Source organism: Acyrthosiphon pisum, chromosome A2 (genome assembly GCF_005508785.2).
Source record: "Acyrthosiphon pisum isolate AL4f chromosome A2, pea_aphid_22Mar2018_4r6ur, whole genome shotgun sequence".
NCBI classification, from domain to species: domain Eukaryota; kingdom Metazoa; phylum Arthropoda; class Insecta; order Hemiptera; family Aphididae; genus Acyrthosiphon; species Acyrthosiphon pisum.
Window position 1 is genome coordinate 94,946,473 of NC_042495.1, and position 15,047 is coordinate 94,961,519.

At 36.9% G+C, this 15,047-nt stretch overlaps 1 protein-coding gene across 1 annotated transcript in view; it reads right to left on the reverse strand.

Annotated features, from left to right (window-relative positions):
- Positions 1-12,918, reverse strand: part of LOC100159043 (protein tiptop) — a 63,189-nt gene extending 50,271 nt beyond the window's left edge. Inside the window, exon 1 of the mRNA XM_001946596.5 lies at positions 12,299-12,918. Coding sequence (XP_001946631.2) covers positions 12,299-12,338 — 40 coding nt within the window. The 5' untranslated portion in view covers positions 12,339-12,918. The remainder of the gene's footprint in view (positions 1-12,298) is intronic.
- Between the last annotated feature and the right edge of the window lie 2,129 nt (positions 12,919-15,047).

The window sequence follows — 15,047 nt, forward strand, 5'->3', positions numbered from 1 at the left end:
CAAACGATTGCGCCGATAAATAAAATTATGTAGGTCCGAGCAAAGCACATATATACACAAATATATATATATATAATATACCTGTACCTATTCCACACGTAACATCACGGATAGGTATTAAAATATTCGACGGACACTGAAATCGCGTTTTATTGGAAAAGTCTGCGACGTCAAACCACTATTTACACACATGATTTATAATATATCATACTCCCGGTGCAGAAATAATATTATAATGTATGGTATTATAATTCCGCAGTATACGTATATACAGCGCGAGTGCATTACACAACGCGCTCACAGACGAATACAGAAAAACGTAGAACACCTGTAACACGTTTATACAGGGTGTGTGTGTGTGTGACAAACACCTATTTCAATGGGATTTCGCCGTAAAATTGTCGAACGTTGTCGGCGACACGCCCCGTATACTACCACTCGATGTATAAACATATAAATAAATTGAGTTAAAAAAAAAAATCACATATCGAAACCAGATTTGCGTGTGTGAGTGTCATGACATGTGGGCGCTCTCTGTACAGATATTATAATATGCTGTGCCGCCGCAGTGGTCCATTGCCGTCGAAAATAATAAATTACGCAATAGTCGGGTAAATTATTCGAAAAAAATTGCTTAAATCCTGCGAAATTCTTACAATAATACCGGCCCGTAATCCTAATACGGTGTAGGAAAAGAAAACTAGACGGCGTCGGGTAGACCACCTTTAACTATATTATAAACGCGACGGACCGAATGTCTCGCGACAAGAAGGATCGTATTATTATCGTCGCCGTCGCCATCAACATCATCGTATCATCATCATCATCAACTTATTTTATTATTATTATAGGTAGGTGAATATAATACCTACCTTTAAGACGTTGTATACCTATAACTAGTATAGAGGTAAGTACGCGTATAGACGAAATTACAATTACGGCGGCGGCGGTCTCGCGCAGGCGCCACAGTCTATTATTTAAAGCAATAAAAATCGGGCCAGTAAACATCGGGTTGAAATTCGTTTTTTTCCGTTTTCTTCTGGCGGCAAGAACTGGCCGGAGACAATAAACTACACAGCACACACCTCCAAAATAATAACGACGTCCCCGACTACACGTATTAGACATTATATGTTTGGGTGTAAGTACCTTTAGTAGCTATTATGTTATATCGAAATAATGTATCATCAACGTCGATTTCGGAAAACGATCGGAAAAAATATATTATGTTATAATGCGCTCATACACAGCTCGTCCTGCGTGGGTACGCGTCTAAATACCTATATATACAGTGTGCGCCTACACTTATATATATACACACTAGGTACAGTATATTATTATTATTATCATTATTATTTATATATATAAAGTATTATTATTATATAGGTTACGGTGGCAACGGTTCAGCCTGAAAATAATATAATAATAGTAATGCCGCGCTCACGTATAAGAAAAAGAGGTCTCATAAAAATATTAATGAAAATATCCCATTCTTGTTGCCGCCGCACGCCCTAGGTCTCCGATATATAGAGCGTCCCCACACTGAGGGGTCGCCATTTAATTATACAGTAATAATATTTTATTATTGTTATTTCCTTAAAATCCCATTATGTTCAGCTTATTACTATTATATCGTCGTCGTTCCTCTGTATCGTAGATACGATCGGGTACGAACGTTCTTCGGGAGACTATATTATTTTCATAATACACATTTACTGTATAACGAGAAGCTCGAACCTAACATCACTGGTTATTCAAAAATCTCATACATGGCTATTATAGAATTATTTGAGTATCAGATTATATATTATGTGAGTCTGTGTGTGTATTTTATCGGGCTAGATAACAAGCAACGAGCGTGCAGTCAATATACATGGCGCACGCATGATTTATATTACCATCGTTACATTAACATAAGTCGAGTTATTTGTTAGACATTTTAAAAACGAATTTATTACGCATCGGCAACGTTTTCAAAGGAAAACCGGAGAGAGGAGCGCCAAAAATGTAATAGTAATATTATAATACGTATTTGGGCATATTATATGTCTAATAACACAATATATTATTATATTATGTGCATTTTAGTAAATTGTATGTGCTATGAAACACATTATAATGGGTATTGGGTAGGTGCAGGGGTATACGCAAAATTGCGACGAACTCTATTTTTTTTAACTGTTGTTTCTGAGAAGCATCGATGTAATCGAACGTCGACATAAACATGTGACACAACTGCGACCGCACGTAGAGGAGGCCTGACGAGATGGACAAAAAAATCACCAACGCAAACACAAACCCCCATATAGTGCGTGAAGCGTATATTATGTAGAAAAAAAAACGGTCCTCGGGACGTCTGACGAGTAGGACCCATTGTCTAATGACAACGAAAATAGAGATCTGGTGCGATCTACTAGGATATCATATAAATGATAAATATATATATAATAGCCGTGTTGCAGTGTGTGTGTGTGCCCATCCGTCCGGATAACATCTGTCTCCCATCGGAGACACTGCGCGTTCAATGCGGTGCTCACGACACGTATTTTAAAAGCCTAAACCAACCCCTGCACCCCGCGCCACGACGTTTTCATTACCGGTATAACTATCATATATTATATTTATATATATAATATATTGTATTAGTTTCGGATTGACAGCGGTTTTTTTTCCTACAAAGTCCCGTTTCTCGGTAGGTAGGTATATTATATCATATGTACATAATATGTATTATTATTATTATTATGTTACAGTGGGGGGTATAAGTGAAACGTTTTTTTTTTTTTTTGTGATTACTATTTCGTTAAGCAAACAAGTCTGACGGCGGCGGCTGCTGCGGCCAGGACAAATATAATAATTATTATTACACAATCGTAATTGCGCGATGACGAGACACCTGCGCGTGAAGGGAACACGTCATATTATATACATCATCGTACTACAGATATACTGCAGGCTAATAAATTGATCTATGTGCCACGAGGATAATGTGCAAACCGGTAAACCAATAGGTATAAACTGAGTACAGATGCGAATTTTTTATATTACCTATTCGAAATTAAGACCACGGCTCTATGTCAGTGTGTATGATATTATAATATTAATTTTACGACGATTTGTCTGCGTTTCCTGTAACCACGTGTCTAAAATAATAAAACTGAGAAAACTGAGTACAAAATGTAACGGCACGTTGTCTTAGGGTCTTCCGATTAGCTGACTACCAACGACAATATAACAACGAGTACTCTAAGGTTTTCGGAATCGTCGCTTAAAGAATTCTATAAAATCTGACCCTTCGATCGAAATCTCGGTTCATATTTCATGTATAACGGGAGCCCAATTAAAACGCTTGCCCACTGGCCCATTGACTTACGGCATCGCGTATATTATAAGCTGCTTATAATAATAATAATAAGAGTAATAATATGAAACGAAAAGAGAAAACTTGTTTCCCTAATTAATTCAATCGACTGTTAATTTGAACGGATTATTTACATTTACCGCGACAACCGCCCCCCCCCCCCCGCACACCGCAACACCACTAACGGATAGGAACCGTGGCCACCGGTACACGCGTACCCATATTATAATATATCTAAATATCTATATACAAGTTGCGTGTGTGTATATATTATAATAATATTATACGCCGGTAGTCGGTACTAATTTATACATAATTTTATAGCGTTACACGACACTACGAACGAAAATAGTACAAAAAAAACGATAGGCAAGTTACGTAATTATTTTTGGAAACGGTTTGGAAAAAACTCCATGACGTTATTAGATTCCAGGTAGGTACCTAAATAATTATTGTTATAATCGTTATTCGTTTATTAGTGATTAATTTGGGTGCGACGACGACACTGTGCGCTGCTATATACCTACCAACAAACCGTAGCCAGTTTGACTATACGTCAGCGAGCGGCGGCGAGGGGGCAGCGCATGCACGTTCAGCTGAAAAAATAACTGTCGTGTGTGTGTGCGCGGCGCGCGTGACATTGTACACCTAAGTTATATATTATTTCCTTTTTCTTCCCATTCTACTTCTTATTTTGACACCTGTATAAATGATGGAGGTCGGAGAGACGTAAGGAGGACGTATTCGCAATATTTGTGTTGATGATAAAATAAACAAAGCGACGGCTGCGGTGTGGGCGCGCGGTGCATGGCGAGGAACAGGCGGGAAAAAAAACGCGCCGCGAAAGGCCCATATTTTTTCGTCGTCCTTTGCAGCGGCGGCGCGCGAGTGTCTTTTTATGTGTGCGAGTGTGCGACGAATGATTTATAGAAGTCGCCCGAGAATTGATGCGAGCAAACACCAGGAGTGGGCGACGACGTCGACGACGAAATGTAGAAAGGGAGAAAAAAAACGTGTCTTCCGAACGGTTTCTGAAAGCCAGTGATAATAGTTTTCGTTTGGTCGACTGTATATTATATATATACACAATACATAATATACTGTATATATATATATAATATAGGTACATAATATCAGTATATATATAGCCTATGTATAGGTATACTATATAGGTATATTGTGCGCGCACCATAATATAATAATAAATAATATACACACGTCGCGTAGGTATGTAACACCACATCGGTTCACCGGAATAATATGAATAAATATGATGCGATTTATTAAAAAGTATGTGTAATGCGTAAAAACTTGAATCCCGAGGCTGTTATTTAATTTCTAGGAAACAAAATAAATAATCAACAAAGAAAAAACGTGATTGACGCAGAGTGACTGCGGCGCGGCCGCCCGAAAATTCGTAATAAAGTATATTATAATCGGTAAAACGTACGCGTATAAAATATAAAATATTATAAACGCGTCTTCCCGTAGGTATCAATACTTTTATATTTGTTTATTTCTCCCAGCGCAGCGATGTTATGTGTTCATTATTATTTGGTTTTTTTTCTATCAAAACCGGTCCTCGAGAAATTAGGCCAACGATTATGCATAATATAATATTATATTATGACTGTGATATCGTTGTCACGTTTTCGGAAAGCTATATAAACGCGTTAATATACGTATAGGAAATAGGAATCGGTACAGTATTAAAATATTATAATTATATCATATATATTACTGACTAATAAATACGCACGCGTTTAGAGGAGAAATCGATAGAAATATGTAAAAAAAAAAAAAATAATAACAGTCCATCGATTGTTCTGACTTCGGGATTATTACTTAGGTATTGTTTGTTTTCATATATCACTCGAACGAGATGATTATCAATATTATATCATTGTTGTTATTATTTTTTTTTTATCAAAACATCTCTTAACCGAGTTTCGCGCGCTTGTTGCACAACCGCCAAGGGATGAGAAAATTTTGAATGGAACACGCGGCCACGTGAATATAAATTCCCCCGCGTAGAGGGCGGTGGTGGTGGCATCGGTGGAGAATGTTGTTGCGCGAGGTGGTGTGTGTGTGTGTGTAAAATACATAGGCGGTGTGTAGTATATGTGTATAATAGTGGAGTACGCGGACCGTGGTAGTTGTGTGAATGAAACGCTGGCGGAGCACCGGAGGAGTCCGACCAAAAATCCCAGAGGAATCTACCGTCGCACCTCCCCACCCCAACCACCCCCTTAACACGCCACCCTTCCATCCATGATTAAATACACAGTCTTAAGTATATATTGTCGTCACGCTGAATATAATATAATATACTATTACAATCTTATATATTATAAAATATTATAATATATAATTACATCAGAATTAGATATTGATATAGGCACTTATTAGATACGAAACGGAACGAATTTTGTGCGCCTATATACGTTATAATTATTATTAATGGTATTGTTATTTTATAACGTTTCGATTTTCAATTGCGTGACAAAAAAATATGTGTGTCAAAAGTGTAAATATTTAACAGATGCGGTCGTGTGTAGCCGCGGTGGCATTACAATAATAATATATCACGGTATAATATGTATAGTATAGACGCACACGAAATATACATTACTACAGCGCGCGCGCCGGATACACAAGTCCGAAATGATTGATGTGTAAAATGCGCAGAGATATGATTACAATAATGTAGCATAAAATGTCTACAATAACTAACAGACGGCCGGCGTGTCGCCTCATGATGTGTCCGGCACAATATTACTATATATATTATAATATATAATATATTTCACGGCGTAGACAGGCACAACACACGTCTTTCCCGAGACACGTAGGTATCTAAATACAATACACGCATAACACATAATATTGTTGTACCTATCGTAATAATAATTAATAACGTGGATCGATGTTCCTTACACGTGATGTATATTTACCGGTATCCCGTTATCGCGGAACTACTATCGTATTGAATTTGAGATCCATTTCCCTCTAGTTTTCTGAATAGTATATCAATTTATATACCATATTATTATTATATAGTTCACGCGGTATGATCGAGCTCATCGGAGACGCCGTTTTAGCGCGGATAATAGGAAGCCAGAAAAAAAAGAACCCAGCTTTGATTATGTGGGTAAATTGTTTTGTTATCAACTGCATCGAACGCGGCAAAAGATATAAAAATTAAACTTAGTATTATCATAATCCCTCGATTTCAAACAAATTAAATTTTTCTTATTTCATATGTATAGTGGTGGACCAAATCGATTAAATACTTTTATCAGACACGGTGATGCAAAACGAATAAACATGTGCGCGTGTATAGTTTAATCCATATGATATAATAGAACAGTAACATATTATATTATCTAATAATAATATATTTTGTATTATTATTATGCAAACTGGCAGCGGTGGTATGCACAGTGCACACTTATACTTGCCCGACAACTGTGCTACGCAAACGTGCATCAAAAGTACATTTTCTAATTTTTTTATTGATCGTCGCTGACCGGTGCGAACACAATTTCTTTCTAAATTACTAAAAACGAATAGGGGAGGAGTTTCAGAAACGAAAAAATAAAACCGTTTAATTCCCAGTTCTCCCCGTGTGCAATGTATGTATATATATAATATATATGTATGGGTACACTCGTATTTAAGTATACGAGCTGCCACGAGTGTAATCGAGTTTTGATCGACCGCCTGTCCGCTCTCTCTTCCCGTACAATATGAAGTAGATATAGGTAGGTAGGCAGTCATATTATAAGTGTGTGTGTGTGTGCAGTAAACGTGTCCCCTCCGTCGTCGGTAGACATGTCAAAATCATTACGTCTAAAAGAGACGTCCGTGTGACACACACAATAATAATAATATAATAATAATAATGCTCAGCGGCGGTCTCTCCTATCTAATCTGTGTGCATGTGTGTGCGTGCGTACAAGGTAAGGTAACGCATCAATCAAACGCAGTGAGGCCGGCGCACGCGCACTCTCGCGCACAAAAGGTGAGAGGAGACGAAACGATAACGGGGGTTAGTGTGTGTTGGAAAGAGACGAACATATTAATATGTATATAGGTACGAGTGTCTCTGACGGCGCTTTCGTATTATATATAAATCGGTGTCAATCAACGTCGCGTTCCTTTTTTGTCTAAACTGTCATGCGGGAAAACATCGTCTCCAGGCACACGTATTATATATATAGTAGGTACACACACTAGCGCAGTTACAACCCTTGGCCGCGACAGCAGCGAACAGACGACAAAACAATATACATATAGTACCTATACACGTAGTATGTCCTCCTTATCACCGAGTCCCCGTTATAAATACCTACACCGCCGAGGTCTATTATTTTATTATGAGGCTTAATCCATATACATTATATTATATTATTATGTATAATAAAATAATACACTGGTAAGCGCGTTCTCTCTCCCCGTCACCATCGTCACATAATAATAAAGTCGTTAAAAATAAATACACAGTACCTACACACTATACCTATACGTCATATTGTATGAAAGCGTTCGTTAATTTACACCACCGTTTCTAAACTATATAGACTCCTGTTATAGGCATACTATTACTTGTGCTTATTCCATAACGTTTTATATATTTTTGATATGTATCCTCGACGGCCATATCGTATCACGGCGACCGCTAGTATATATAGGAAAACAAATGAAGTCGTCTGCCGATTTTCGTACACAACATATTTTATATACATCGACGATTTCGCACAAGTTTCAGTCGACCTTGTGTCGTGAGCGTGTGTGTAATAATATTGTTATTTATCATGTTGTATATTATACGATGTTATTAAAATGTACAAGTCGCACTATATATTATATATAAATGACGTGATTATTAAATAAATCACATTTTATTACGAATTATTATTATTCGCATAAATATAATATCTTCACCACAGTCTTTATTAAAAATACTCAACTGACGAAAATATCATGCTATGATTAACGCGTTTAGTGAATGATGTATTCTTCCACCTAGTCACAGACAAACATAATTTTATAAATTGGTTAAAATTAATTTTAAAAAAATTGTTAGTACAATTTTTTAATATCGATAACGATAACATTTAATTGTTCTATATATGAAAAATATAAAGTATGGTTAACTACTTCCTACGAAAGAACGAATTCAACCATAATAAAATTATTAATTTAATTATCATATTTATAATTTTGACACTGGCCAAACATATTATAATTGGACGTAGGTAAGTATGGGGATTGAGGGAATTAAAATAGAAAATCGATATATCGGTGTAATGCTAGCTTAGAAAGATATTTCATATTGCGAACGGTAACTCTGTTATCATTAATTTGTGTATATTTAGAACGCCTATAAATGTAAAATATTTTAAGTTTATGAGGGTTTAATTAAATAGTTGATATAGTGATGTATTAAAATATGTCAAATATCGATATATTATAATAAAACCAAATTAAATGTCCAATATAACAGATTATCAAGTCACGGTACTATTATACATAATAATATTATAGTATACTGCGAGGACGATGCATATAGACTGTAAACATATAATATTGATAATAAGCTACAGACAGGTGCAGCAAACCAAACCAAGGGTGCAGGTAATAATAAAAGACAAACTGTGGGTCAAAAATAATTTGTATACAAAAACACACCATCTACATTCGGTTGCCTACTATACAAGCTCAATTACCACCGAACCACAATTGTTCACATTTATTTACAGAATTTACGACTAAAACTAGTACATCGAATTCTACTTTATACTTACAAGTATAAATTCGAAAATAAATATTGATCAAATGCAGTTTAAAGATAATCAGCATTCACCATTTACAATATATAGCTGCTATTTTAATATTACAAGCGTTTTTATACTGACATAGTTTGTACATTTGTACCTATAGTATACACGTTACATTATTTTAGTTGAAAGACAAAATTTACTATTTACGAGACGATTTCCTGGCCCCAAAATATCATATTATACTATAACCTATATAAATTATTGTTCTATTAGAGTAACTACAATTTTTGTCTGTGTGCAGGCCATACATTTTTTTTGTGCATTTCTGTATGTAACATTTTCTTTATTTCCAACGATTAAAACAATTTTGGAATGCGTCCAATAACCTATCTACACACTCGAGATTAAATATAAATGTAACGTGAAATGATGTAATTTCCGTGGCAAGTCGTCACAACGGCGAACACTGTAATATTTTATCGGAACGTATTAAGAAACGAAAAACAACAAAATCGCACTCGAATCGAAAGACAAAAATTAAAAACGACGAGATAACATATTATACAGACCAACCACCGACGACGTCGGACCTTGACATTTCATAACGGATTTTTTAATTTTATACGCACCAGCGATTAATTACTTTTTGAAAAATCAATATTTTTTGGATATACGTCCAGCTACATCATAATAATAGGTAATATTATATATTTATTTTATATACAGACACACCTAATATCACATTATGAACTTAAATATCTAGTAATGCATTGACAGTGAGAAGGGGAACCATAGAGTGCGCTTCAGCGGTAGGTATTTACAAATTTCGTATATATACGCGAACGTCACGCGTGAACGTGAACTCGACGGCATTCAAATAAACTTTCATAGTTCCATAAATCTTCGCAGAGTCAATGTTATGCGCGCAGTTTTTCGACATACAAAAACCTATTGTATAGGTATACGCAGATACAGCTAAAAGAAGGGTGACATCGGCGACGACGACAACGTCAAATGGCTGATAAATGGCACACGTGTTTCACGTCCAATTCGCCGCTCTAAACACTCTACACACACATATTATACACACGCGCACCTTTTTTTTTGGACGTGCAACTACCTACTCTTTTCTTTCTCTCTTTTCAACCTTTGGCCTTTGGTGGAATTTCGTGTCATATTCTCGTAGCACCCTGCAGTCTCATCCTCCAGCGTCAAAAAACAAAAACATTAAAAAAAAACCAATAGCAAGCGTATATATATATACTATATGAATATGAATCGAACCAAAAAAAAACGATAGATATATTTATATTATGTACAAGTTACGCGAGCACTTGTTGATTTAGGCACCCGGAAAGGAGCAATAATCAAGCTTCGTCGTGTTTATATACGCGCATTATATATAATATATATATATACGTGTACGAGAGTGGTGTATACGTATTCTAACTATATATATATATGGTGGCGTGCCCGTTTCATTTATCAGTGACAAGGAGAGAGATGCGCTTTACCCCCGGCTAGCCGCACACGCGGCGTCGAAAGCGGTGGCGGCGTTTCGCCCCTCGCGCGCGCCCTGCTCTGCCCGTGACGCCGCTCTGTTGCTGCCGCCTACACGGCAGTCTTCCCCCGCGGTATAGCTGGCGGCCGACCCGCCGAAACACGCTGCCGGCTGCAAAACACCGGCTCACCCATCAACAGGTCCCACTACACAATCTCATACATGAAAATATATACTACATAATACATACTATATAATGCACTATATATAGGTACCTACTACCAACACTACACGTACGAACACCCGAATATGCGTACAATAAAATATTATAATAATAATAATAAGTAGACGTATCGGATACATCGGTGAACGTGTGTTGTTGTATGACGACTATTATATAATTGTAGTCCCGGAGAAGAACGCGTTTTGTATTTTTCGCCCGGGGGAGGGGACGAAAATAAGAGATCAAAAGGAGGCGCCGAAAAACGTGCGTGTTTACGGGGAAAAAGTGTTAAACGTGGTCGCGCGGTCATCATTAATAACGCGACGACGCCGCCACGGTCCCTGCAAGTCATTGCGCGTATCTATATAAATATATATAATATTTACGTGTGTGATGTGTACCTGTGTTTAAATTTTACGACTCCTTCTTATACTATTATATGGTTTTCCTGAAATATATATATATATATATATAGTACACCCACAAAACCCTCAACAGAGCTGCGAGGGTACCTATATATAGATAGTGCACCAGGTGGAATTGCAATAGGAACCGATCTCTCGTCATCGTCCGTGAAGAATAAAGTACCTAGGTATTATATAGTGTTCAGAGGTAGAAACGACATTATACATAATGATAAACAACTACATATAATATTCAAACGACGCGAATCACACGAAAAAAAAATCGCGGCTATAGATATCTAAAGATACACCTACATTTAGACGAACAGTAGGTGTTCTTATACTGTAGCGGCGACCTTTGAGAAATAATCCCTCATCTCGTAATCATAAATTATAGGTACAATATACCTATACAGTTATCGTTTGCAAACAATACCTGCGGGGACCAATAAAGGTATACCTACGTTTTACAATCGCGCACGTGATACGACTGAATATATTCAGCCTATAGGCTACATTTTTTACAAAAAAATTGCGATTTGATAGGTACCAAAAATCAAATGGTTATTTATTTCAACCAAAGAATTTTGGTATGAACATTAATTAAGTATACATATTTATGTAATTTATTAATTGTATCTGAAATGTATAATGTTACATTCAATGGCCACAGCTGCCACGGACGCCGGACAGTTTGCTTAATAAAAAAAAAATTCTGTTCCTATATAATATATATATTCGCTATATAATATAGCGCATCTCGTTAATTTTAAGAAACTATAATTTTTTTTTTTTTTTACTAAGAAACTGGTTTTCTAAAAATATATAATACTTGTATGAAAATAGAATTAAAATAATATAATAGGTACTTAAATGTGTGTCGGCCTAGGACCCTATCGCAATGGTTCGGACGACTAATTATAAGCTTTTGCGTGATAACACGGGTAGGTGACGAAAGATATACCTATACTCATTTTAATATTGACCACGTAAAAAAATAGTAATTTTCCAGATAGTACTTACATTTCATCCTTTTGGGGCAGTGTTGCTTCCTTCTGGTCATGGTCGTGATGGCGTTACTTCGGTGTGGCGGCTTCTGCAACGTGCGGGATACTTCCTCCGGGCAAGACACGGTGGAGCGCGGGATACGCGACTTCCGAGTACACGCGGAAGACGGAAATTCACGTCTAATAATCACGAACAGCACTGATCATCGTCTGACATGACTCGTTTCGCGAGATTCAAAAACTTAAAAAAATATATAACAAATTCGTACCGGTAACAATATTATATTTTATAATACAGACGGACGCGAGTAAACAGTCTCGAAAAACAAACACTATATAATATTGGTATATATTAATATTATGCGAAACGATCGACGTGAACAAAAAAAAATTTACAACAATAAACAGTATCGACGACGGGTACGATATTATAAAAATTGCGAACACTTTCGTGAGACGTGTGTAATATTATATGGACGACTGACGGAACAATATAAAAATCGTCAACCGACAACAACGGCGACGCAGTGTGTGTCGGCGGCGGCGGCGGCGGCGGCGTTAGTGGCGACGGAACCCTTGAAAAGCACAAAGACCACGGACGCGGACACGGCCATCACTGACTGACGGGTGTCAACAACGCGGACCGACGACGACGGCGGTAACGCCGGTCGGAGCGCGCGGCCCGACGGATACCGAACGGGCCCGACCGTGACGTCACGGGCGGCCCGGGCGTGGTCTGGGCGGCATTCGGTGACGCCCACTCCGGGGTACGGGCACATAACTCATCCCCGCCCGCCACCGACCGTGTAGCCAGTACCGCTCCGGATCACTTTTTCGACCGGCGGCCGCCGATTTTCCTCCGCGACGGCGGCAAACGACGCTGCGCTGTGCCGCGTGAAAATCTTTCGGCCGCTCGTCGTCGTCGCCGCACGCTGCTCGAAACGCTATGATAATATTATTTTTGTTAATTATTAAAATTCAATTAACGCTTTTGATTTTTTTTTTACCTGTTTCGTGTCTATGTAAACATTATAATCGCCATCCCATCGGTCATACTATAGAATATTACCCATATATTATATCATATTAATATTATGGTATTAACGTCATTCAACTATATAATACTATGTAAAACCTCGCGTTGTTGGGTATGTACCGGTTTACATACTTCGTCACTCACAAGACCGCGCCGGTAGTTCACAGCAATATGCGTCGTCTGTCGTTTTGCTTTCTTTTTATTCCAATTGGCCGTTGTAATCGCACATGGTATAATTCGCACTACCTATATAGTTATAACCGCATGATCTATACCAAGAGTTGTGTTTTTCATTTCAACTTTTGGACGGGACACGACAGATGACGTTGCAGTTGCAGATTGGTATACATAATATATAATATATTATATAGATAGGTATAAGTTGCACAACACTGCAGTAATGTGTAATAATATATAATATACCTATACTGCTCTGTCTTCGAGGCTACCGAACAAACGAGAACCCGCTGTTGATGGCTTCAAACACTGCAGCTTTCACGCCGCAGCAGAAGCGGCGGCAGTATATATCAATCCGTTTTCTTCGTATATATGGTAGGCATGTAGCTAGGTATATACACAGAATCGCGCCAAAACGATTTATAGCTCGCGCTGTGCGGCATGCGAGTGTGAGTGTGTGTGAATTAAAGGGCCCAAGAACATCTCAAACTCGTAAATTTTGTCCGTTTCTCTGTATATCGCCGAGCGCACCCATCGGCGGCTGCAATAAATAGAATAACGCGCGCGCGGACTGCTGCTGCAGCAGTGTGTATAATGTGTACAGTTTATATATATATATGTGTGTGTGTGTGCGTGTATGCGTATAAACGACATTGTTTGGGGGCCAATTGAAATATATACATCGCAAACGTTGACAAAACAACTGCGAAAATGTGTGTCGATAAAAAAAAAAATCTGTTTTTAAATCGATTGTAATCGCAAATATTCTCGTCGCACACGAGATATACGCCAGAGATATTATTTTTATGCGACTAGTCTTAAGGGGCGTGTAATTTTATTTTAAAAACTGTTCGGTATTTAATTTTTTTACACAAAAATGAAGAGATCATCATATTGGTATTCGACAAATAATTTATAACGAATCGTTAAATCTACAGATCAAACTTAATATTATAAAATATTTTATTAAAAAATGAAAACATATAATAATATTATATTATATAACGCTGCAGAGTAATAAGTAATAACTGTATTAAACGCCTTCGTATAAAATAAAAATGTTGACGTCTATATATACTAACTATATACAGTCATAATTTTGCATTATATACACATTATGAACTAACAAAAACTTCCTGATTTAATATTATTAACACATTACACCTGTGGATATATAATATATTATACTATATTTACCTATACTTACTGGGTAGTAAGTACATATAGGTAAGGCGTACAAAATAAATATTTATCACAATATTTATTTATAAACATTTAGGTATACGTACCTAAATAGTACATAAAGGTATATCTAATACAATATTATCTATATATGTCACATGTTAACGTAGGTACCTACCTATATAGGTCTTATTTCTCGAAGTTAAATTATTGATGATTATATACCTATATTTATCTACTGTTTACTAGAATAAAATTTAAAAGCTTTAATCAAATACCTAATAACAATCTTGATTCTTGATCAATGAAATGAATTACTAATTATAACTTTATAGTGTACACTTAATATAAAATAATATATTAATTTCAT